This window comes from Dermacentor albipictus, chromosome 1 (assembly GCF_038994185.2).
Source record: "Dermacentor albipictus isolate Rhodes 1998 colony chromosome 1, USDA_Dalb.pri_finalv2, whole genome shotgun sequence".
Lineage (NCBI taxonomy): Eukaryota > Metazoa > Arthropoda > Arachnida > Ixodida > Ixodidae > Dermacentor > Dermacentor albipictus.
Window position 1 is genome coordinate 11,994,746 of NC_091821.1, and position 25,304 is coordinate 12,020,049.

General features: G+C 47.1%; 2 protein-coding genes across 2 annotated transcripts in view; one reads left to right on the plus strand and one right to left on the minus strand.

Moving 5' to 3' along the window:
* The window catches only part of LOC139060185 (uncharacterized), a 48,502-nt gene extending 23,926 nt beyond the window's left edge, over nt 1-24,576 (plus strand). Inside the window, exons 2-8 of the mRNA XM_070539135.1 lie at nt 13,779-13,979; nt 14,859-15,200; nt 16,273-16,556; nt 18,714-18,817; nt 20,101-20,345; nt 21,682-21,845; nt 22,816-24,576. Coding sequence (XP_070395236.1) covers nt 13,779-13,979; nt 14,859-15,200; nt 16,273-16,556; nt 18,714-18,817; nt 20,101-20,345; nt 21,682-21,845; nt 22,816-22,980 — 1,505 coding nt within the window. The 3' untranslated portion in view covers nt 22,981-24,576. The remainder of the gene's footprint in view (nt 1-13,778; nt 13,980-14,858; nt 15,201-16,272; nt 16,557-18,713; nt 18,818-20,100; nt 20,346-21,681; nt 21,846-22,815) is intronic.
* The window catches only part of LOC139054116 (neprilysin-1-like), a 68,253-nt gene continuing 66,400 nt past the window's right edge, over nt 23,452-25,304 (minus strand). Inside the window, exon 10 of the mRNA XM_070530689.1 lies at nt 23,452-24,601. The gene's annotated coding sequence lies outside the window, so the exon portion shown is untranslated. The remainder of the gene's footprint in view (nt 24,602-25,304) is intronic.

The following is a 25,304-nucleotide window of genomic DNA, read 5'->3' on the forward strand; positions in this document are numbered from 1 at the left end:
GCACAGCAGTTCGAGGTAACAAATATTTGAAGTAGTCAATGTATCGGACCCTGCAGTGTTCCTTTAAAAAATAATAACGTCAAATATCCTACGTCGGACACAGTGGTTTGGCTGCTGAACTGATGGACAGGACTTTAGGATTTCATTCCTCTCTATTAAAATCCCATTGATAACATGTCATGTCAATTATCGCTGGCCAGGGGACTTGTAACTGTATTTGCCCTACCGATACGTTAAATAAAAAGCATACATGCTCCTCCGGTTTGTGACTCACCCTCGAGAGCCGGTGCTGTTAGCACATCACCAAGAATGCCTACGATGCTGCCTGAGCATCTGCGAAAGTTTTCTATGCCATTGCGAAGAAAAATGAGCTCACTTCGCTTTAAAGTAGTCATCAAGCAAACTATTCTTTTTGTTTTCTTTATTGAAGTATCTTGCCGGCCAACTAAACCGGTGGAAAAGGGCGCAGTTTGAAGGCGCAACGTTTAATGTATAAACCTAATGTAAAAAAAAAATGTGCCAGTTTGTATTTTGTATGGATACTTTGCATATCCTTGCAATGTGGTGTGAGCGCTTTCTCGTGTTTCTGTGCGGGAGAGATACTCAGAGTACCGCGCACCGCTGTCTGATTCCTCTGTACCATTTCTCTGTGGACCATGTCTCTGTCTCTACAGCATGTCTCCGTACCATGTCCTCAGTGTAACCCCGTGCAGGAAACGTGGAGCTCCTGTTACGAACATGATGTTTGCTTCTTTTTTTTCTTTTTTTTTTGTGGACCTAGCCATGCCCCGGTTCGGCTGAAATTGGCATAGGTGCCACTCTTCTGTGGGGACTGTTGACTACAGGAAGAGTGTGTTACTGTGCGCATTCACAATTAACGAACGACAACAAGCGAGCAGCTGATTCATGTGGTCCTTACTTTAACATAAGGCAGCCGAGATAGGAATTTTCGTACTCGCAAGTGGCCAGGCGACGATTCCTGAAGATGCGATTGTTCACCCGCCGCGGTGGCTTAGCGGCTATGGTGCTGCGCTGCTAAGCACGAGGTCGCGGGATCAAATCCCGGCCGCGGCGGCCGCATTTATATATAGCCGAAATACAAAAACGGGCGTGTCCCATGCATTTGGGGCACGTCAAAGATCCCCTGGAGGTCAGAATTAATCCGGAGTCCCCCACTACTGCGTGCCCCATAATAAAGTTGTGGTTTTGGCGCGCAAAACCCCAGAATTAGTTCATTAATGCGATTGTTCAACCGGTTCGCGTTAAAGTGTGATTTACGGCCAGAATTAGGGAGGTACTTCGGTATCGAATTGGTCAAACCAGTTACGAGCAGTCCACCTAACAATCGAATTCTGCCGGTGCCCATCGTAAAAATCTCCAGCACAGGCAGTCACTCGTGACCGTGATGACTCGTCTTGACGACCAGCCGCTTTCGGAGCAGACAGTCCTAGAACGGCCACTATACAGCCGTCACAAAACAGTGAAGGCACTTTTGAGTTAATATGTTAACAAAACGTCGTTTCATGCACTGACACGCCAATGCATTTTCTCCGCAAAGTTCGGGAATTTATAGACAGATTTAGTTTAGCGTACGCAGCTATATGCCATACGCTATGGTATAGCGTACGCTAAGCAGCGCACGTTTTTTACAGTTTTAGTTGGCCTGGGAGATCTTCGGATCTCAGATGCCGTATGCGGCTATCTACCGACAGTATCGATAGGTGGGTGCTGACATCTCGAATGTTTCTTTGGTTAGGCTACGACTCGTTCGAAACGAGAAGCAATCTAGGAAACACCGCGAGGTTATCCATAATACTCTATCGTCGAAGCGGCCTGAGACTAAGCGAAAGCCGTTTACACAGTCATTTGCTACGAACGAAGTGCATTTTCCACTTTCCAGTTTCAGTTTATTGATGCGCTTGAAATGTTTTACAGAAAAAGAAAAAGAAACGCCAAATTCAATTCGAAGCGGGCAGTCGGGAGCGCCGCCATGTTTCACGCAAACTCCGCAAACCACGCTAAGACGCTAACGCTAACGCGTATAGCGCACGCGCTATAAGCTGCGTACGCTAAACTAAAACTGTCTAATAGCGTGCGTACGCTACGCGCTATGGGTCGTTTAGCGTTCTGCGCATGCGCAGTGACGACCCACTATTTTATAGCGTACGCAATCGTATAGCGTATCTCGAAACTGGTGTCGTCCTGAGAATTCGTTCCAAGTGGATCCGCGTTGCGAACTCCACTGGTAGAATTTGTAAATTGCAATATGTGTCGTAAGACAATTAGCTAAAAAGTTAATCAGTGACTTCTCGTTAATTAGTCGATTTTGCATATCAATTTTCGTGCGAGTAGTGTCCGCCGCTTCGAGTAGACCGGCTCATAAACTAGAATTGAGCTATCTGCCACAGGCAACCTTTAAAAAATTTTAAAAATTAAATTATGGGGTTTTACGTGCCAAAACCACTTTCTGATTATGAGGCACGCCGTAGTGGGGGACTCCGGAAATTTCGACCACCTGGGGTTCTTTAACGTGCACCTAAATCTAAGTACACGGGTGTTTTCGCATTTCGCCCCCATCGAAATGCGGCCGCCGTGGCCGGGATTCGATCCCGCGACCTCGTGCTCAGCAGCCTATAGAACACCATAGCCACTGAGCAACCACGGCGGGTATTAAAAAAGAAAAAAATTGAAAGTGTTCGCTGGAACACCCTGTATATAGGATACGAAGCATTCTGCCTTCGTCAGTCACTCGCCTTAGTCAACAATCTCCTCCTAATCGATTTGCCGTCATTGATTGCGTGCCTAATACATTATTCCAGAGGATACCTTGAAGTGGTAGATAATGGAATATGCTTTCCTTAAGATGTGCGGCAATGTTTCCATTCGCTTGAAAGAAATTCATGCCTCAGAGTACGGCTCCGGCTCCTGGGGCACTTGAACTGCAACTAAGTACAGCGAAGAAAAGCCAACAAGCTGGTTTTCGCGCCTTGAGGAAACAGCTGCGCAACGACACTGCACCAACGCCGCCGCTTATGAAAAATACTTGCTACGCAGGCGGTCTTCCGTCACCTACTCGCCATGCAAGTCAGTCGCCTATAGGTCGCGCGATTTCACCCTGACTGTGTTTTCCGAGCAAAGAAAGGAAAAAGGCCGGCTCGCTGCTTATCGGGCATGGATGCCGCTAAGGACGCACGAAAGAAGAAAAAAAAGAGCTGCGCCGATTCTTTGCTTAGCGCTTTCAAGCTTCTTCGTGAATTGCTGCTAATCAGGAAGCAGCCGTTGGCGTCAGCTGACACGTCTGTGACGACGGCCCGCAGCCAAAAAGTACTCTCCCTCTTTCTGTGCGCCGACAAAAAAAAAGAAAACTTGCGCTGCTACGTGGAGCGTGAGGGAGGAGATAACGGGGGCCATTAGCATCTGTCAGGCATTGTTTTCATGGGCGCGCAGTTTCTGGTTCCGCCGAGCCACATTAACGACGTCAATCGGAGCGAGCCTGCGGAAGCTAATTACGGCGGCTTGAACAAACAGCGACTGCGTTTCACTGAGAAAAAGTAGCGACCACAAAAAAGAACGCAATGCACGAAACACGGCACCAATGGAGGGCGCTCAGTTTAAAGGCATCGGAGCGTCGACGGAAGGGCGGATAAGGCGAAACCCGATTTTATTTCAATAGGTTCGTGGGTCGGAAACGGATGGGTAAGTACTAGGCGAAGAGGGGGGGGGGGGGGCAGGGTTAAAGTTTGTTGATGTTCTTGTTAAAACTTCTACCTCGTCTTCTTGTATTTCGCTTCTTCCTTTTATTGCCACTAACACTCTGGCGACACTTCATGCAGTTTCAGGGATGTTTGTGTGTTTCTATGTCTCCAACCGTTTTCCCGCCAACTTGGTTCACTGGGTATTCCATGGTCTCATGGGTAGAGCATCGAGCTACTGCGCTGAGGGGACCGGGTTCGAAACCAACCGTTGAAAAATTGGGCCACTGGCTGTGTGCCGCATCTCAGTGAAACTATTTGATGCCAACTTGGGTCCCGGAGTATGTGCCGCTGTTTAATGACAAAAAATACAATCCTCTAAACTTTTTTCAGCACTGGGCGCGATGGAATTCGCGTCGTATGTATTCGGACAATCTTGTGAATATATATTCAGTCATGCGCCATGTGCGGACTTCGCGGCGGTGCCGTTAGATGGAGCAGCGTGTCCGGAGGGAAGCTCGAGAGAGGGGCCCGACTTCATATGCGCCTCATGCATGGCGCGTTTCAGCGGTGGTAACATGCTTGGTCGCTACGCTGCTTGAATGCTAATCGCATTATCGTTGACTTTCATCGTGAGGTGGGTACGGTAATATATCTTTTTTTTCACCGTGCAGAGGTGTGCGAAGGTCGTGTTATAGCTGTCTCTCAATTCTGAAGAACACAAACGAGGCTGCGAACTATAATACGACAACGAGGCTCGTCGACCGACGTGTTACTCATTCTTAAATTTGAACAAAGGGATTTATGTTTTGATGTCGCATCTCGAGAACTTCGAGGTCAGCTTGGAATATTGAAATAAGATGTTCTTGCACGTTCTTGTAGGCGTAAGGCTTGTTAAATGTATGCGCAATGGCGGATTTATTCCCTTCCCTAAGATCTATTAAGAGTGGATCTCGTAGGTCCACACCATCATATGCAAGAGAAGCAGTCTTATTTCCACGACGCCATGCGCTCGTTGTGAAAACGCATGATGCGTATAGGAATGATTTTCCCTGCAATAACGACCGCACTGCTTCAGTCGAGTTACAAAACGAATCCGCCAGAGGCTACTACTGGCTTGCGTGTACACACTACATGGCCCGCATCGCTCGCATTCAAAACAAAGAAAAAATGACACATTGGGAGCACATGCAGACTTATTCTGTCTTTCGACCTCAGACCGTATCTTGTAAGTATTCGATTCATCCGATTGCGTACACTTTGTGCCATTTGTGCGCAGAGTCACTAATTCCAGAGATAACGGCAGCACGTTGTCGTGCGGCTCGATAATGAAGGGGAAAAATAATTTGGAAACGAATGAAAGTGTAACGAACAAAGCAAGGCCCCGTGATGTACGGAGATATAGGCGCTATCTGCGCGGCAAAGTACTGCAGCAATAACCTAACTAACTAAATTATGTAATTACCTTTTAATTGCTGAGTCTAGAGCATATCCTAACGATGAAAGTTTGAAGCCTATTATTATCGAAGAACGTGAAATATTTCTCCTTAAACAAATTTCTAGCACAGCTCCGCACTTATATGTACGCTGTGTTAAACCTGCTTTCAAATCGCTTGCCTGCGCTCTTTAAAGGAGCTGAACCCGCCACTGTATGCCCCTGATCCATTTAGCCAGCACCTAACCTAAACGATCCAAACCTAAGCTAACCTTTTCCTTCAGCGAACTGGCTTGTGAGCAGTTGTCAGCTCCGGTGCACACAGATACTGCAAAGCGCCCCAGTTGTTTTTTTTATCATTATTATTTAACTGAAAATAAAGGAAAGAGATGTAGTCACCTTATGATGGTGACGACTACTCCTCTTCGCATAGCAGGAACACCAATATAAAAACATATGTAGTAAGAAAATGAAAATAAATCCCGTCATAGGGTCAGTGTTATCACGCTACCCACCTACGTCGCGAGCGAGCAGGCTGGTGACGAGCAAGGCGGGTGAGCCATTGCTTTCCGAAGCGAAATATACACACTAAAAGTAATCGTTTACTAGGTATATCTTGACGCTCAATTTCAATAGATCTTTTTTTAGAAAGCGAAAGGGCATTTACTAATCATAGGCTCCGGATCCGCATTGCTATAGCATATGCCCTAAACTCGGCAAATCCAGGGAAAACACGGCGAAAGCGGGAGATGTAAATTCAAGACGATGAGCAAAGCGAGAACAAGGTGAAAGCCGTAGCTAACGTTTCGACAAGTAGACTTGTCTTTTTCAAGGCGTCATACGCGTTCCTGGATATAGTATATATGGGTACGTATCATGAGAAGCCAACAAACAAGGACGCCAAGGACAACATAGGGGAAATTACTTGTACTTACTAATTCGATTAAAGAAATGATAAATTAGTGGCAATGAAAGGGGATGAAAAAAACAACTTGCCGCAGGTGGGGAACGATCCCACGTCTTCGCATTATGTCTCACGTACTCGTGACGCCTGCGGCAGAAAGTACGTTCCACATCCGCTGTGAAGATTTGCGAGCGGTGGCGCTGGCTAACACTCCCAGGGTTCTACTAGGAAACATAAATACCCAAGAAAGTGGATGGGGAAACGGCGCCGCGGTAGCTGAATTGGTTAGAGCATCGCACGCGTAATGCGAAGACGTAGGATCGTTCCCCACCTGCGGCAAGTTGTTTTTAGAGCGCAGCTCTTTGGCGTCCGTTCCTGGGTTTCGCGTCGTCGTCGGCGTTGTCGTCGGCCTCGTAACCAGCTCCGCCCCCCTTTCATCCCCCCAGCGCTAGCAGCGACCGACTGATACCGCTGGATGCCGCTGACGCCGCTAGAGAGTCAAGATAACGTGACTGCATAGAACACCGTCGCCGCCATGCAGAAAGAGGAGGAAAGGGTCCCCCCCCCCCCCCTGTTCTTGTGTGGCGGATAGGGTGCTCTTCAGTTGCCGACGCGCCGGTTATTTCACGTAGGCCCCGGCACGTCGACGAATACGTGACCACCTTCCCACGGCTAGACCTGGGCTGCTATTTTGTAGCGCTGCCTTATGCCTTATTCTATGCTATTCTTATCATCCACCACACACGGCCGCCTGATCCCCTTGATAATGTGGGCAGACCGTCGCTCTGACCACTGGCGAAGCGCGAAAAGCCTGAAAAAGCATAGCATCGGAAAAGGCATCGCTACAAAATACCGGCCCTGGTTCTTAGCGCTGCGGAAGCGAGGGTATCATATTGTTTGTGTCGGCATCGGCGGCGTTGTCCCTGAAACCAACTCCGCAGCTGGGGTTGACTCACTATCGGCGTCAGCGGCATCAGTCAGTCGCTGCTCCCTCCTCCCTTTATCGTGTTGTCCGCTTGCTGCGCGCGCTTCTGCCCCCATCGTTTGCCGCTGGGTGTACACGCCGCCCCCCTCCCCCCTCTTCCTGCGAGTCTCCGGTTGTCAAAGCGCCGGCTCGAACTTAATTCCTTTCTTCGCTCCTCCTCCAATGCAACCCCTGTGCGGTGGCAATCAGAGAGCCAGATCGGTGGCGGCAGATCTGTATATATGCACCGCCCGAGCCGAAATTGCCGCTGCCGTTCGCCCTGTGCGGTGGCAATCAGAGAGCCAGATCGGTGGCGGCGGATCTGTATATGTGCACCGCCCGAGCCGAAATTGCCGCTGCCGTTCGCCACTGCGAAATTATCTGCCAGTTCTTTCTGAGCCATGAGCGAGACGACCGATGGAAGTCATCCGTCTGCTGCTGCTGCTGCTGCTCCCCCACTACTAACACCGATGTTAGTAGTGGGGGACTTTAATGTTGACATAAAGACAAACAGCAATTTCCTAACACTTATGCGGGAGAACATCCCGTTCCTCTCGCTCGTAACGCGTCCCACGGCTGTGACAACCTCGCGAGACACTTGTATAGATCTCGTCTTTGAGAATCAAGCATTGGTGTACCAAGTCGAACATATATCAGTCTATTTCTCCGACCACAAAGCTTCCTTCATGATTGTCAAGAACTGTTAGTGGAGTCTTTGTTAAAGGAATACGTGTCAAAAATAAAAAAAAAAATTCTGTGATAGCGCATACATGTGTTGCTCGATTTCTTTGCCTCAATCTATCGAAAAGGTGAAACAGCTTATTTGCTGCGCTCAAATTTCGCATTAGGAAGTAACATAATCGTCGGTAATTTTTTTTCATCAACTTTCATTGCCATTAATTTACCATATCTTTAATTCAATTGGTAAGTATATATATATATATATATATATATATATATATATATATATATATATATATATATATACATGGTCACTGTTGTATATATATATATATGTGTGTGTGTGTGTGGTCGCTGTTGTCGGGATGATACCCGCGACCTCGAGCTCAGTGGCGCAACGCCGTAGCCCATGAACTACCGAGGCGAGTAAACAATTGAAATTATGGGATTTCACGTGCCAAAACCACCATCTAATTATGAGGCGCGCCGTATTGGGGGACTCCGGAAATTTTTACGTCCTGGGGTTCTTTAGCATGCACCTGAGTCCAAGTGCACGGATGTTTTCGCAATTTACCCCCATCGAAATGCGGCCGCCGTGGCTGGGATTCGATCCCGCAACCTCATGCTTAGCACAGCGGCCACCTGTAAAAATTTTCATAGGGCGAATTTCTCGGCACCTGGCTATTTCGTTTGTTCTTTCTTCTTCTTCTTCTTCTTCTTGTTTTTTTTTTCCATGATAAGCTCACATCACGCCAACTTCTTGCTATGCGGCGCTCCCCTGAAGTTGCAGGCGCGTATATGTTGGAAATTTAAGACACGGAACTGCGTAGTGCTTGCTCACTAGTTTCTCACATCTCTGTGAATAAGTTCATAATGCAGAAAAGTTTTTCTTGTGATGACAAAGCCATAAAAACTTTTTTTCTTTTTTTGCAGTGTCTCTGGGCACACTGTTTGCAGACCTCGTGATCATGCAGACCTCGTGGCGCATTCGCAAAGCAGTTCGTCCGTTCGGACAATTCTCGGGAACACAGCGCCGGTCGATCGTGATAGCTAACATATTATTAGCGAAGGCCGCTCGCCACTGACAAGCAAGCATACGAAGGAAGAGTCCCGCGGATGCGGCACTGGGCAGAATTCGATGCATACTATATACCAACCCATTGCAACGCGAACAGCGGGACGCGTTGTTTTTGCTCAGCGTGGCCAAAAGCAATGTGGGCGAAGATGTACGACAAACTCTGATGTGTCTCGAAACACGGCTCATGACTTTCGCAAGGGTCACGCAAGGGCCATGCACGCCGCTGCTGGCGTTACAATGACTTGGCATAGTACTTACTTTCATGAGCAATGAGCCATGGAGAATATTGCTGACTAGAAAGAAGCAGGAAAAAGCCTTGTCATGCTCGCTGCATATATTGATGACGTATAGAGCCACACTCGCTCGCGGCAACTGTTTATTGGTGAAATAATTAGCTACAACCGCGAGCCTAATCCATGAACTTTTTGGTTCGTAAGAAATGTTATAACCCGCCCTCTTCACTAATATGTTCGATATCAAGATTGGTTGGCGCCCCTGCATACGAACTGATTTATGAACACGCGTGAATTACTCCCAGCCGGCTGAAAATCACAAACAATTGTATTGATTAAAATAGCTGCAGTACGGCCAGCTGTAGTATGTAAACATGCACCGTTATCAATTCCTTAACCCTTTCTGGACGAGACATGCAAATGCCCAGAAAAAAATGTTTATTTTTAACTAAGTGTGCAAAACATATCAAGAATAAGCATAATCAACAAAAAGAAAAATATATATTTTGCGGAATTTTTTTCAGCAGTAGGGGCAAACCCCTCCAGGCGGAAAAGTGGAAGTGGGCTTCACCCCAAGCCACCTAAGGCTTCATTTGGAATTTGTACAGGCAGCTCTCATCATATGTGAAGCATAGGCGTATATTTCATTTGCTTGACATCGCGTTTGTGACACTACTGCAGCCGGAGATCTGACATTGGTCTGTCTCCTCTGACATGTATTCAAAATAAAGCGAGTAGCATGCCAAGCTTTTTCAGCCCGTGCTTCTGCTCCAAACCAAGAAATGACGCTTGCTGCCTGTCATTCAGTGTTGGCCGAAGACATTTAGCCAGAAACTTCGTACTCAGTACTGAAACTCGATGAGACAAAAATTGTTATCTGGTAAGTTACCTGTAGGCAACACTCGTTAATAATCGGTGGGTTAACGTTATATATGCTTCTCTAACCTTTAACTTTCATTTTATATAATTACAGACCATGGGTAAAAATTGATGACTGCCTTTAAACGGCTTAGCAAAAGAAACCAAACCTGTTAGGCTGTCTGCGGAAATCTCCAATGAAAACAATTTAGGTGCACTATCCATTAGTTTTGATAACGTTCCCGCACAGAAATTGAAAGAGATATGCGTTAAAAAAATAACATGTTGTCACTAGACACGCTTGGAAAGCAATCGGAGTAAAACGCTCGTTGAATTATGAATCCTCAGAACAATAAGGGCAAAAGCGGAGAAAGAAGTTTAATGAATGATGAGGCGGGTGAATTGCGTTCCAGGGCCCATAACTTATCAGCCCGTCAACATTAGTCATTTCCTTTCTCTGACTGGATCAGCGGTCCAGCAGCATCACTAAATTTGAGCGGCGTGTGCAGTGCTAGGGCGTGTAAAATATAAGAAAAAAAGTCAAGCCTGTTGCGAGTGCTTCGAATTCGCGAATTGCAAAGAAAACTCGCGCCACAAGACATCTTGCGCTTGTCAATATGCGTTTACCATGGCTTTCGTCTCACTGATTTCTTTTTTTTTTGCATATGATATAGACGCACGTAAACGGCGATCACTGAGGGGCTGGAAAGAATGTTTCGTTGTCATACTTTCTCTTCAGATGAAAATTTACGCCAACTTTCTTGACAGATCAGCGGATTAAGTGGCCCAGTTTTTTTAAGTGACTTATTTGGGGAGGCCACTAACTTGACCGGAGACGGCGAGGGTGATGAGGGCAGGGCAGGCCACATACTAACACGAAAATTTCGGGGCGAAGGTGAGGGGGGGGGGGCGTGCCCTGTGACCTTCCCTCCCCACCTTATTTTGTTATAGCGCAAGCTTGACACGGACAACAGGGGTGCGATCTTGTACGCGTTCCAAAATAGAACGGAGGCGGTTCGTTCCACCGAGCCAAATACGATTCGTGAATTTGAACCGTGCCGAACGCCATGACGTCAAGTGTGACGTGTTATCTGCTGTAAATCATTCTGTGTCGTCTGTTATCGGACGAACGGAACGGAACATACCGCCTATTTCGTGACGTAAAGAACGAACCGCCTCCGTTCTATTTTGGAACGCGTACAAGATCGCACCCCAGAAGGCACCTCTGACACACACAGTGGCGCCGCGGTAGTGTCAGATGTGCCTTCTGTTGTCCAGATGTGCGTGTGCCTCCTGTTGCGCTGTGTGTGTGTCAGATGTGCCTTCTGTTGTCCGTGTCAAGCTTGCGCTATAACAAAATAAGATATGCCGTACCAACAAGCCCCTATTGCTATCCTCATCTCCCCTCCTGACTACGCCAGTATATTCGCGGACAATTTTCTGTGGCAATGAAAGGAAACCTATGGGCGCGTGCCCGCTGCACATACCACGCCAAGTAGTTCGGCAGCGTTTGACAGTGCTTTTGGCGGCTCGGGACAGACGCTGAATCGACGCTGCTTCCACGTGCGACGGTTTCGCGTTTCCCTAGACGCGGAAGGAAAAAGTCAAAAAATAAGTCAACCTCTACACTCAGTGGTGTGTTCTGTCTTATTGAACTGTTGCTGGTAAGATGTTTGTGTTTTGTCTTCCCCAGCCTAAACGAACGTGGCTTAAAACGCGGGACTCTTTCCACAAGCGCTGTCACTTGTGCGCGCTTTGCCTCCGTAGCTTTCCCTTCATTGCCACAGAAAGTTGCCCGTGAGTATAGCCTCCACCCTTACAAAGGAAAGTTGTTACGAGGAAGCTTTAGCTCGGGTGCTCTCATCTAAATACATGTAAAAGGAGAATTCGTTTTTCTCGTGCTAAATTTGCTAAAACTGCACCAAATTTGACGAGGTTTGTTGCATTTAAAAGAAAAGCTTACAATCTAGTGTCTATTGGTTTCGCATTTTTTATTTAGGTCGTGAATTTTTATTAAAAATTGGCAAAAATCACAAAATTTCAGAATACGAAACTATCAAGTTCACAACTCTGTAACTCAGCAATGAAAAACTATATCACAATTATGTGAATTGCATCTAATAGTACATCTAAAGCGAACAAAATTGATATGTTACACATGAATCTCAAAAAAATTACTAATATGGAAAGACAGGCTTTGCAGAACCCTTGTACACAACGTAACGAATTCACATAAGCTATAAATTGACTTATGGAATTTGTCCGCTTTGAATGATCTAATGGATTTCATTTACAAAACCACGATATCTGTTCTTGATGCAGAGCTATTAATTTGTAAACTTCGTGCTTCTTTCTTTTTTCGAACTTCCAAATTTTCGAAAATGTTTGAAACAAAACTGTGGCCTAAATTGAAATTTCGCTTCAAACAGACACTATAATTTACCTTTCTCTCTCAAATGCAACAAATTTCATTAAAGTTGATCCAGGGGTTATCTCAGAAAAGCGTTTCTGCGTTTTACACTATTTTAATAGGCCGCGTTGAAGTTGAGCCCGAGCTAAAGCTTCCTCTTAAGAGACGATAGCCCCATCAGAGGCTTATATGAACCGAAGAGAGTGATAAAAATATTAAGGTAATACATTTTTAATAGAAAACAAAATTTTAGAGCATCCTACATCCAGTATCCCTAGATTGCTATCGTATGGCGTAAGTGGAAACGGGAAAGCCATGGAATGTAATCGTGTTTGATTTGGTTTATCGTTGTCCGGACAGCTTATTAGCCATGGTCGTCCGTTCTTTTCTTTTTCTTTTGCGTTCGTGTTCTCGCTGTGTCGTATTGATCCTTTATCACCCAATGCGCGGCCATATACTAAGCGTTTCCGGCAATTTGGCGGTGACATTACTCACTTTACTAACACTGCCATCCCGTATTGTTCTGCCGACAATCAAGTGACCATCACTGTGGAAACTTAATGGACAGATGGCAAGTTATACCCATCTCAAGGAGCAGGGAGAATTTTAGTGCGCCAAATTATTTGGCGCGTTGTGTTTATATACATTGTGCTGGTACATAGGATCATCTTTATACGTCGTTTCACGCCTTGAAATTCTCACTTCACCCAGATTCAACTCGACCGGTGGCGCAGTGAGTGGGAAACTTCCATACTCATCGCAGGATGCGGCATTCATCAAAATACCATAGAACTTGGTGTTAGTCAGTTCGCTCATTTTAGTGGCAGAAACAAGCGTTTTCAGCGTGTCATTTTCAATTGCACACGTACTTAGCGCTCTGCGTAAGGCCTACAGTTTGTATTTAGAAACACACCGGGATGACTTTCGCGTTTCATCTCCACCCCGTCGTGTGCTGTTACCGTTTGTCAAGACAACGGCACTGTTTGACCACCTGTGGTAGTGGTATAAGCGAATAGGAGTGAACAATATAAGCGAACAGGAGGACCGTCCACTCTCATAGAAACACCTCGGTCCTATTATAGCATATGTTACAGCTCTATATAGAACTGAAAGATAGCAGAACAGCTTTTTCACTACTGAATATTTGGCCGGAGCATAATTTTTATTTCTCGCATAGAGTAAGAGAATTGTCAAAGTTCTTGCAATGGGGACACCCCTGTTCATATGCACAGTGTCAATCAGCCCGCCGGGTGCTTCTGAATTTAAGTGTAAATGAGTGTCCCGGTACGGTCTTGTGGCTTTGGCACTCTCTTCTGCAAATGCTTCTTTTTGTAATCATGCTTTGAAAAAAATAATTGATTTGATTTGATAAAGACACACAACTGCTTACGCAAAAGAGCTGAAATTTCGCAAATCGCATCCTTCTTTAAGAAAGGCCAATTATCAGCGCCAGGGGAATAGCGTTCCCACCGTAACGTTTGCCGAGCGTGACATTCGTCTCTGTCTTTTTGTGCCCACTTCAGGCGAGGTGGTTTTTGAAACCGACGAAGGCAACAAGTGTGCGCCAACTGAGCCGTACTGCGTGACCGTGGCCAACTGTCCGAAGGCCCAGAGGGACATCCGGCGCGGTCTGCACCCCACGATCTGCGACTGGCAGGGAACCGTTTCACTTGTCTGCTGCGCACAGCCCACTGCATTGCCTCCGGTGACTCCAGATCAGCCCCGTACGTATGCACGCAGCCTGTTTGCGGCAGTCCATTTTATTCTTCCCAATGTTCGTAGAACTGATTTCCCCCTTTCATCGGCTCACAACGCTATATAACATGTGACACGGTGTCATAAGGCACGAACAGGGCAAGGGGCATTAACACAAAGACTGTAGTGGAAATAATGTAGGAACCCTCTACCACTGAACACTGACACAGTCGCACACTGGACGGGAGAAAAGCGAAAAGCCTTGTAAAGTTTTCGTCAGCCGTCGAGTTCAGTCGTGGAGAATCTTACAGCTACACCATGCAATTGGCAACCATAAACCGTGGAAGCCGTGAAATATATATGACGCAAATCAGGTCGCGCATGTAATATTGCGTGATTTCGGTCGGTTGAACTACATCCCTCATTGTCCTGCAGTGCCTTAATTGCACCACGTATACACACCATATGCATTATGTTACAAGCTTTCTTTTTACACACTTGAGGACATGGAAAGCGCATTGTAGAGCCGACTCTGGTTCAAATGCAACGCACATTCTCTTTCGCAGACGCGCTGTTGCTTCTTATTCCCTGGCTGCACATTAGTCGTCTTGACCTTTCTTTCCTCCTTTCTATCTTTCATTTCTGTGTTTCTGTCTTCTCCTTTCTGAAGAGTAGGCAGGCGCTGTGCCCTTTCCAGTGGCAGCCTGCTATTCGCTTTCCCTTTCTTGTCAAATGTATATATGTTTCCCAAACAAGTTATTATCATTATTATTATTGTTGTTGTTGTTGTTGTTGTTGTTGTTGTTGTTGTTGTTGTTGTTGTTGTTGTTGTTGTTGTTGTTGTTGTTGTTGTTCTCGCGATCATCTTTAGCCTTCAAAAAAGCCTAATCTTGCCACCCTTTTATCAGGTCCACTGCCTGACGTTCCATCACCAGAGCCTCCTGTGCAACCACCTGTGATACCGCCTGTACATCCTGTAGAGCCACCTGTGGAACCTCCTGTACAGCCTCCTGTGCAGCCTCCTGTTGAACCGCCTGTGGAAATCCCTGTGGAACCTCCTGTGGAACCTCCCGTGGAACCTCCTGTAGCTCCTGTGAGCCCGCCTCTGCCACAGCCGAACCCCGGGACTCCGGTCACAGGGCCACCGTCTGTGGAGGGCACCGGTTCGCCCGCGACCGCGCCCGGTGGAACGTCGGACGGCCGTGAGCCCTCAGAAGGCGGCGCAGACGACAGCTGCGACTGTGACGAAGGTTCGCTCTTGGCATCGCTTGCTTAACGAGGCGTAACTTCATAAGTAGCGGTGAATTGGAGTGGTCGGAGTCACAAATTCCTCGCGTCTTTTCAGTTAGTGCAATTTCTCTTCAGGCAATACATAATTCAATGAGCTCAAATCGTCAGTTTGGTCATCCCAGCCTGCCCTCATTCTTGCAAAGAAATCATTTGCGCTAAACAGCATGCGAGCCGACATTAATGACGACAGATGGCCTTAGTGTGAATTTCATCAAATGATGTTGAATTTCAGAATGATGCGTTGCAAGTAAGAGCAGGCAGACAACGAAGAAATAAATTGGAAGTGTGCATTATACACAGTAAACGCCATTTCATATTGCGACTATGCTGGTCTGACTAAATTTCCTATTTCATACGCCTATTAGTATGGGCGCGGCCCCATGCAAGTTTACTTATGCGTGCTGAAAAGTAAAAACGGCCAACTACTGCAAAAAATATGCTTGCGCCATACAGGCTGTGTGTCTGCTTGAAGCACAACTTCATTCTGATGCACTTATTTCAATCGAAGCATGTAACGGACCACAGCGAGCGCTAAAGCCACGTACTAAAAAGAACGTGAAAGAAAGGCAGAAAGAACCTTCCTGCCACCACGCGTCAACAGTGACCCCCTGCGGAACTGCGCACTAAAATCTGCGAGAATACATCAACGAAAATGTTTACCAATAAAACCGTTGATAAAGCTTATCCCCGCGTTTCCATTTTCAAATGGGAAAACAATGTATAGACAAGAGATGCGACGCAAGCATTTCATCTGCGGCGCCATCGCTGATATACACAGAAAGCATGTTCTGATATGTAAACACGCCGACGACGCGCACTAAGCGTATAAAGTAATATCCCTGTAGACATCCGTGGTCATGGTGTGTCCTCTACCGATGCGTGCAGTTTCCGGAAGAGTTAGTTGGCCTCGTCGGGACTATGTTTTCCTAGGCGATGTTGCAGTCAGGGCTCTACGTATATCGGCGTTACTTGCACGCGTCCCCGTCGGTTTATAGTGGGCCTTAATTTCACCCTTCCGTCGTGGCCCCGCAGAGAAAACTCCGCCGCCAGTCAGGAGTTGCGGATTGCGACCCGAGGAAACCGAGTCCCGGCTACGACCGGCGCGGCTACTCTTGGATGAGCCCGTCTACTCTCTGGACGCCCGCAGGATTCGAAGACCTGGACTGAGAAAGCGGCGGCCGCTCAACGCGCTGTCGCTGCTCCCGCGCCAGCAGCCCAACGGCCGGCTCCAACAGCAACAGCAACAGCAGCAGCTGCAGCAGCAGCAGCAGCAGCAGACGCAGTCGTCCCCACCCGAGAATGTCTGGCCATGGATGGTAAGTGGACACCTGTGCTGTGTATCTGCTAAATCGGCATTTGCGAACGAATGATTGATGGCACAATTATAGCGAGATTGCTCGGACAGTGAATAAATGCTTAAATTGATACTGGCGTGACATGTCCCCCTATTAATTTTTTTTTTCGTTAAATGAAAATCCTAGAGTTCTAAATCTTAGAAACAATAACAAGCTTCAGAGCGCCCTGGACAGTATAATACAATATCTTTCTTTTACAACCCATTTCTGTTTCCTTTCCCAGGAGGGTACTGGGTTATGATGTCTTGACACAGTATGGGAGCATGACATTGCGACGTTTGGACACTCGCTCGGCGCGCTCGGTCACCTCGTATGCTGCTGCTCGTTGTGAGAGCCGATGTCATAGCGGACGACCGAGTGAGGCGAAGCGAGTGTGGAAACGTCGCAAGATCCGGCTGTCACTTGACCATATACTGCGTCATGACGTCACAACAGAGTAGAAACGAAACAGAAACTGGCTGTAGCGGAGCCATTATACTGAATGATTCATAGTGCTGTGAGACTTGACAGTAATGTTTCTGCGATTTAAAGGTACAGGAGCTTTATTTAAATCAGAAAAAAAAGAAAACTAGAAAACATTCCGTCAGTACTCCTTTGATATAGAATTAAACGCGTTTGTGTTCCACGTGCTGCAGTATATAGCGACTTGCGGTAGGGGAAAAAGGCTAGAAAACGTCTGCTAGGCTTTGATTTCCTTACGAACTTGACACCTCCACCACCACCACCACCACCACCAAGCAAACTTTACCAAGAACAGGGACCAGAGCGAAGATAAAATTCAGATAGAGGGAGAGTAAGACAAAGATGGGGAGTCTGGCCGTTCTGCTTAAGTGCCGAAAAATATATCTTATTAATATTATTATTTGTTTTGAACACATATATACAATTATTACATATATACAAGGAAAGGGAAAGCGAGGAGTAGGCTGGCAACTGCCACCAGAGGAGGCACAACGCCTGCCTACTCTTGAGAAGGGAGGTGACAGCAACACAGAAACGGAAGATAGGAAAGAGGGGAGGAAAGAGGAAAGGAAGAGCAACAGGACAAATCTAAAGAATAAAGTAGCACACAGTACAAGTCCCACACAGTAGGGCCGGTCACTGAAGATCACGCTACTACAGAATGTTAAATAGAATAGTTTCGACGCTACAAACGTGAACTTAAGTTAGATAACTCTAGAAAAGTAAGTAGCGTGCGATGAGCCTGATCAGGTGTAGACGCACAACCACTGGGGTACAAACATTCATCGAGTGTGGTACACCGCCGGCCAAGGAGATGATAGTCTCACACTATACGACATGCGCTGCGCACTGACAGCGGGACACTCAAATATTAGGTGTTGAAGTGTCTCGCAACAACCGCAAGACGTACACGATGGACTCTCCACACGTCCTTGTCTGTATAAACGTTCCCGCACGTTCACGCAGCCAACTATATCTGAAATATATCTTAAAGCAAAAAAAAGAAGAAAACGAAAAAAATACACAAGGATTAAAGATTGAAACCATAAATTCTTTCGGGGGGCTTTTCGTTCGTAAATTCTTTTTGCCAATCGCCGGTAGCTTCCGCTAATGTTACGTCCAGCATCAGGATTGGCTCATTTTCGCTCTTACGTCAGAATTTTTCATAAACAATAGAATACAAGAACGCATGATGAACTTGAGAAATAGAATTGTCAAAGCTGCTCCGTAGGCCCTGCCAAAGCGAGAGGTCTGTTCGGCGTATACTAACTTGGTGTCATTATAGCGCTCCCTTTCCGACCCCTCTGACCGCATTCTGCTGAAGACAGGCTGCAAAGACACTCGTGTTCCGAACAATTGAATGAAGAGCCCCAAGTAAAAATTTATGCGCAGCTCCCAACTGCAGCGTGTCTCATATTTGTTGAGCTTGGACGTTGAGCCCCGTAAATCATCAACCTTTACCACGAAAGTAGAAACTTATAAATATTTCTTATAAACTTAAAACTCTTTCAACTGAAGTAATTTATGTCGACGACATGTTTGTACCTACTTGACTCACGACAAACTACTAAGAACCTTCACCAAAGGCGACCTGCTATTTGCATTAAAGCACCGCTCGCTGCAGCTTGTGTGAGAAAGATGATTCGTTACTCGCAGGCTTCCGTAGTGGACCAAGTGAACCCCGCAAGGCGGTGTGCCGGCGTGTTGCTCGACCAGCAGCATGTGCTGACCGCTGCCCAATGCTTCGGACCGGACAAAGGGTGAGATGAAAATTTTCTAGATGTGAGAAGACTGCCGCTGCCAAGTCGGTGCATGAGCACAACGTTTTGTTTCTTCACTCACGCCGCAGTGTCCAAGCTTAAGGAAGGACACCGAACTGAAACGACCCACGTACTCTACGACTAAGCCAGGTGTATTCATGCGACGCAGATAACGTAATAATTTCTTTTGTTTATGTGATACCGTGCCACGCCGACGTTTTCTGTAACACCCGTCAGCTGCAGTGTAAACGTGGTCGAAAATAGTTTTGTACATGCTATGCGCTGTCAAAATGTCGCCAACTTCATATGTCTGCCAGACATAGCAAAATTATACAAGGCAGCTTCCTTCCTTCTCACATGCTAGCATTGTTTCCAGCATTTCTTTAACCAAATCTCCTTAATGTTTCTTTACTATCCTGTTCTGCAAACACGAGCCCATAAACGATCTGCTGCCTTATTCATTTGTTGCGCCTTAGTGGCTTATGTGAACGCCTTTGACTTGCTCAGGCCCTTCGCATGCGTGCGCGATCTCAGCGTGTCTTTCCTCCCCCCTCTTTCTCTCTCCATCTCATCTTTCTATTCCCTCTTTCCCGTCCCCCAGAGTAGGGTAGGGCCAACCAGATGCATTTCTGGTTAACATCCCTGCCTTCTCTCTTTCTTTCCTTCTCCTCCTCCTCCCGCGTCTTAGCAAGCATATGCCGAATAACGCTATCAAAATGTCGAAAGGTTAAAACGAAAGATCAAAAAGGTCATGATATAGCTCAAATATGGAGTCCGAATAACGCCTATGCGATAACTACATATATCAGACCGAGAAATTCAGTGCCACCAACCTATACCGCATTCAATATCGTTTCTGAACAAAATTCTATGCAAGACGGGCACTTCGATCGCGCCCTATGACACTGATGTAAGCGCTTCTGCGCCAACACCGCGAAAAACACAAAACCCACCGTGGTGGCTTAGCGGCTTTGGTGTTGCGCTGCTAAGCACGAGGTCGCGGGATCGAAACTCGGCCTCGGCGGCCACATTTCGATGGGGGCGAAATGCAAAAAACACCCGTTTCCCGTGCATTCGGGGCTCGTTAAAGATCTCCAGGTGGTCAAAAATAATCCGGAGTATTCCACTACGGCGTGCTTCAGAATCAAACCGTGGTTTTGGCGCGTAAAGCCCCAGAATTCAGAATAACACGAAAGTCATGCACAGAACGTTGGCCTAAATTTCGATCGCCTTAACCTTTGCCCGTTTTAGAACGAACGTTCTCAACAACAACGTTGTCGCAGGAGGAACAGTGCCGTGATGCTGAACATTCCGAACGCACCGGTCACGCTTCGACGAGTGGTGAGTGCCGAGGCGCACCCGCACTTCCGTGTCCCGGACGGCTACCACGACCTGTCCGTGGTGCGGTTCGAGCCCGCGCTTACCCCCGGACAGCTGGCGCCCATCTGCTTGCCGACGGTGCTCAACGCCAGGCGCGTGCTCAACGGCAGCATTCTTGACGCCGTCAGTTGGTCCAATCGACAGAGGGGTAAGGACCTCGACAGGCAGCCTACGTAATCAGAATCTTCGTTCTTGACAGTCCTACACGGCAGCGCTGCGTGCTGGTAATCTCCTCTTGGTTTTGTCCCTTGTCCGCTCGCACTGTAATACCTAGCCAGAGAGTCCAACTGCATATGCTCGCTTGCGCGCGAATCGGGGCTCGCGTTCACAAATCACTTCGTACGCTGGAGCGGTTCGCGAAAGCAGGCCATGGTCAATCGCAAGAGCGGTCATAATATTAGTAAAGACAGCGGGCTAGTGACGAAATGTTCTTATGCGGCAGAAAACCTCTGTGAGTGGAGCATCTGGTTTCTATGCGCTTGTGTGTCATAATCTTTGTGCGTCATAATATGAATACAAGATGTGTAATCACGCATAAGTTTACTTGCTGTCGCAAGTAATACTTAACGTCGTTCGTACCGTTTCGTATCGCCTTGTCTGCAGCCCTTTTATGTCATATGTATAATCACGCAAAAAAAAAGCATTAGGGAGGGACAAGACGCAAAGGTGTGCGCCTAAATCTCTGAGGCGTCGTTTGCAGTCACATCTAGCACCCGCAAGTTCATCAATATAGGACGGAAACGACAATTCATGAGCAAGAGCACGTATACACGTCAGGGAAAAAAGTGTACAATAGAAACCTGAAGTTGCTGTGGCAACTCTTTTCAATCGCGTATCTTTGTGAAGGACTTCTTTTTGTCATTTTTCCCGTTTTAACTCCTAGCCATAGCATTTCGTTGAACTGTATAAATGACTAAAGATGATTCCTAAATTTACAGCAAACTTCATAGTCCAAATTCACAAAGTTTTCCGCATTTAGTTCGTAAGTTCAGTTTGCAATCGGCTGACTGCCTTTACTGCAAATATGCCCTGTCATGAATAGCTAGAGTATGCTTTTATGAAAAATTCTAGCGTAAGAATTTTTTTTATTGTGTGTATACGGGAGCCCATACCCTTAATGAAGGACACAAGAAACGAAATCGGGAGAAATACCGCTTGGCCGCGGTTGGAACGCGCACCCACAACCTCCGCATCATGCGTGCCCAGGCCGCGTGTGGAGCTAACGGCTGCCCTCCGTCCATTTTCTTGGATATGTGTTTATAAGCATTGACCTGGCACAGATATGTAAAATGCGCGTGTGTAAACTTCCTCGCGTATGTCAGCTCAGCTGCACTGCAAGATCCTTCAGGATTAAGACGTTTATCGACTCGACTACATGCAAGTTGATTATTGCCCTCATCGAGAGTTCGCCTATAGCCTGCCGTCGGCTTTGTGCGCATATAGTAACAGCGACCTCTGCCTTCTCTCTCTGTCTGACGCCGCAGACTTCCACCCAGGCTCAATGGGCGAGAAGCGTTACCAAGTGATCGACGTGACGAGCTGCAACCACACATACGCAGGTGTTGATCTGTCCCCGTACCCGGCGGGTATCAGTCACGACGATTTCATCTGCACCCAGCTGACCGCAAACGTTGGCGATGAATGTGTGGTGAGTTCCCGGTTCCCTTTTTCGTTTTCGAGGCCCTCAGCGGGGGGGGGGGGGGGGGGGGGGGATAAAGTCTGCGACCAAACGCAGTGCGTGTTTTCTTTCCCCCCCCCCCTCTCTTTTTATGCTATTAAGTTTCGCTGACTGCTTACATTCGAGGTCAGTACATCGCGGCACTTTTCTCATTCAGCAACGAAACGTTATTTGAAACGGGGATTCAGTTGGATAAGTGAGTTTAGAATAATAATGTTTTTTAAGTAGCACAATATAATTTGCTAATAATGATCATGGTGCCAACCTCCCCATACATAAGAGCTAGCGGCCTTTTTAGGCGAAACACCTGACACGTCGATGTAGCTCCAATCGGAGGCGTTTCAGGGCAAAGTAGCAAATAATTTCTTTTCTTATTCTGGTTGAGTGCGAGTGAAAGCATGCGTCATCCTCTTATTCAAGCAATGTAATGTAGGACGCTGCGTTCCTTTGCGTCCTGGACGCCGTTACATTTCGTTGATTTCTTTGCCTCCCCCCCGCCCCTCTATAGCTCGCATACATTTAACCACTCGATTTACTTCGCGGCCTCCACAAAGCCTCCGGCGGTCGCACCTCACGTGTTGTGTACCTATACTTTGTTTTTTAGGCCCGAGTCATAATTGACTTTCGTGCCGGAATGAAACGTGTACACGAGAAGACAAACCGGAAGGCGTGTTTGCCTTCTCTTACCTATGTGCGAGACAACGGCGTGATCCATTCACAACACTGCCTACTGCTAGAGAGCATTTGGTGGGCGGCTACACCAACATCGTCCGTGGCAATATGAAATAGTTGCGCCTCGTGCGTCTTTCTACGTTGTTTCTTTCCGTACGCGTTTCATTCCGGCGTGACAGTACGTTGCGATAATGGGCTCGAAAACGACAGGCGCCGACTGTTATGCTGTCCGCCCCTTCCATATATATATATACCTCCATTGTTGCAGGGCATCCCAGGTAGCCCGCTGATGGTACAGGACGGAAAGCACTGGACCGTCATAGGGATGTACAGCTTCGGCGTGTCGTGCAGCGGAACGGCGCAGTACCCGACCGTGTTCACGCGCGTGTCACCGTACGTCACCTGGATCTACGAGAAGATTGGCCTGCGCTAATGAACACGCCATTGTGACGACGCAGCGCATGGCGTCGGGCCATTGGAACGAGCGGGCGGCACGCCGGTGCACTTTCGCAGACGAGCGCCCCGTGGCCAACTACGGCTGCTGCTGACATTCGCGTCACACGCTGGACAGTTCGGAAATGGGTTACACGGTTTCGCTGGCGCCGAGCGTCGAATAGCTCAGGTCGGCGCTCCACTGAAGTTGCGGTGTCGGGTAGCGGGTAGCAGCTTTAACAACGCACGGAAACGATGGTCGAACTTACCGCGTTAAATAAAGGCTGCAGTGAAAAAATATGCTAAAGTAAGGAATATTTGCATTGTCTGGCGATGTTTAGCCGCGGCGTAGTTCACGCTAGGCCGTGCAAGCCATTCAAGTACTAGTGACCGCAGATTAAACGGTAACGAAAAGGGCGGATAAATGAATTGGAACTCGATGGAAGCAATGCGTCTTACAAATGGCAACTTGTTGTTTTGTTTCGTTTTTACATTACTGTCATTTGCCCAGTACTTTCGAGAAACTTCTGATCGGTTACCAAATGAACCTAGCGCCGAAGGTGCGAGCAGACTTTAGTTGCCGGATTTCTTGTTCAAACGCATTTCCTAGTTCTGTATTCAATTAATTGACTGTAGGCCAGCGCAACAATAGAGCCGCATTGCAGGAAGCTCCCGGGAAGCCTAGAGAATTAGCTGCCCGTATCATGCTCTAACGAAGAGGCAAATGGCATACGTTGGGCGCTAGCGCATACCTATACGGACTTACGGTCGGACGCAGGCTCGTCCACAATCGTTCACGTACCAGCGCTCTTCTCGTTCTTTAATAAGCGCTAACAAAAATATTTAGAGTCCGAAAAGGTTTTTCTATGATCTAATTCTCGAAACATTTTGTTCGCAAGTGCTCCTTGGCGTTGGCCGGTCGCCTTCGCTAACAATATAGACAGCATCACGGTTGTCTGGCACCTACTCTTGCGAAATATTCTAGCGTATATTTTTTTTCGAATGCGTACCCAGGTTCGTCTTCGTTGATTATCGTTATCTTTTTTGGCCCCATTCTCGAAAGACGTTGCCATGGGACCTTGCTTTGAAGCATTGCCAATGCTTGATTATTTAATCATCATTCGTGGATTGCACTTGCAGGTGCACGTTGGAGTTTGTGTTCCAGGAATGCCATAAGGACTATTTGCATATCATCGTAGTTCATGACTAAAAGTACCCATTTAATTTAATTTCAAGCATCAATGTGATTCATACTAGAAACGACTTCTAACGGGCTTCCAGCGCGTGAAGGATGTCAGACGCAATGTAGAGGCCTTTTGTTGCCCTCCTCGGGAGAGAAGCCCCACGCACCGCCTTCGTGCAATCGCCCCATGCCGCGCCGTCGTGGTCGCATTTGGCTGGACCGCTGACCCTTCGGCGTGACTCTGTAACGCCAGTGATGCTGTGAGTGGCCAGGGTGGGACCGCAATATGATGAACGATGGAGTGAATGCTGCTGTTGATGCTGTTGACGGCTGGTGATGAAAGTGAACAGTTGGTGCTGCTGGCAGTTTATTTATTTTCTCTTATGTAAATAAAACGGACCTGTGTTGTCGGGCTGTTTGCCTCTCCCTTGAATTCAAGCTGTACACAAAAAGAAAAGAATGAAAACAATGTATCGCCAATTCTTCGTTTCACGAAAAAATGTTGATACACTGATTTGCCCAAGAACTCTTGTTTCAGTAAACTGAAGCTACCTTGAAACTCGACCTACCCACCCACCTTTCCCCGTTTTTTTTCCTCCCACTTACCCGCTGTGTACATCATTTCTTCCATTGCCGGTTGTCTATCGTTGGGAGTGGCACTGTGTAGAGTGACCACTGTGATATCTAGATTTTGTTTCAACGAGCCTAAGATTATAAAACGGACGGATAACGCAATGCCTCAAAACCATTACGGCTCATTACTTCGTCTTGCATGAGTCAACTAATGACAGTTCTACATCCGATACATTAGAGTTCCAAAACATTAATGAGCATTTGACTCAGTCAGCGAGTGCCTCTTCGCATTCGACGCAGGTTTGGCGGAGCAGAGAGCATAGCATATCTAAATGATTGTTTGAGGCGGCTATTGGGAGAAATGGGTATGAGGCCTGTATGACTCACTACGGAAGCTTCATACGCATATCTCTAGAGTGAGTTAAGTGTGTATTTGACATAAGCGCGTGAAGATGACCTCGGCATAAGCAGAAGGAGATGGCTTGCAACAAATGATTCAGAACTTGAACCGGAAAAGTGTAAAAGTAGATTTTAAAGTCAATATGCAGGAAGCTGCACAACTGCTCAAT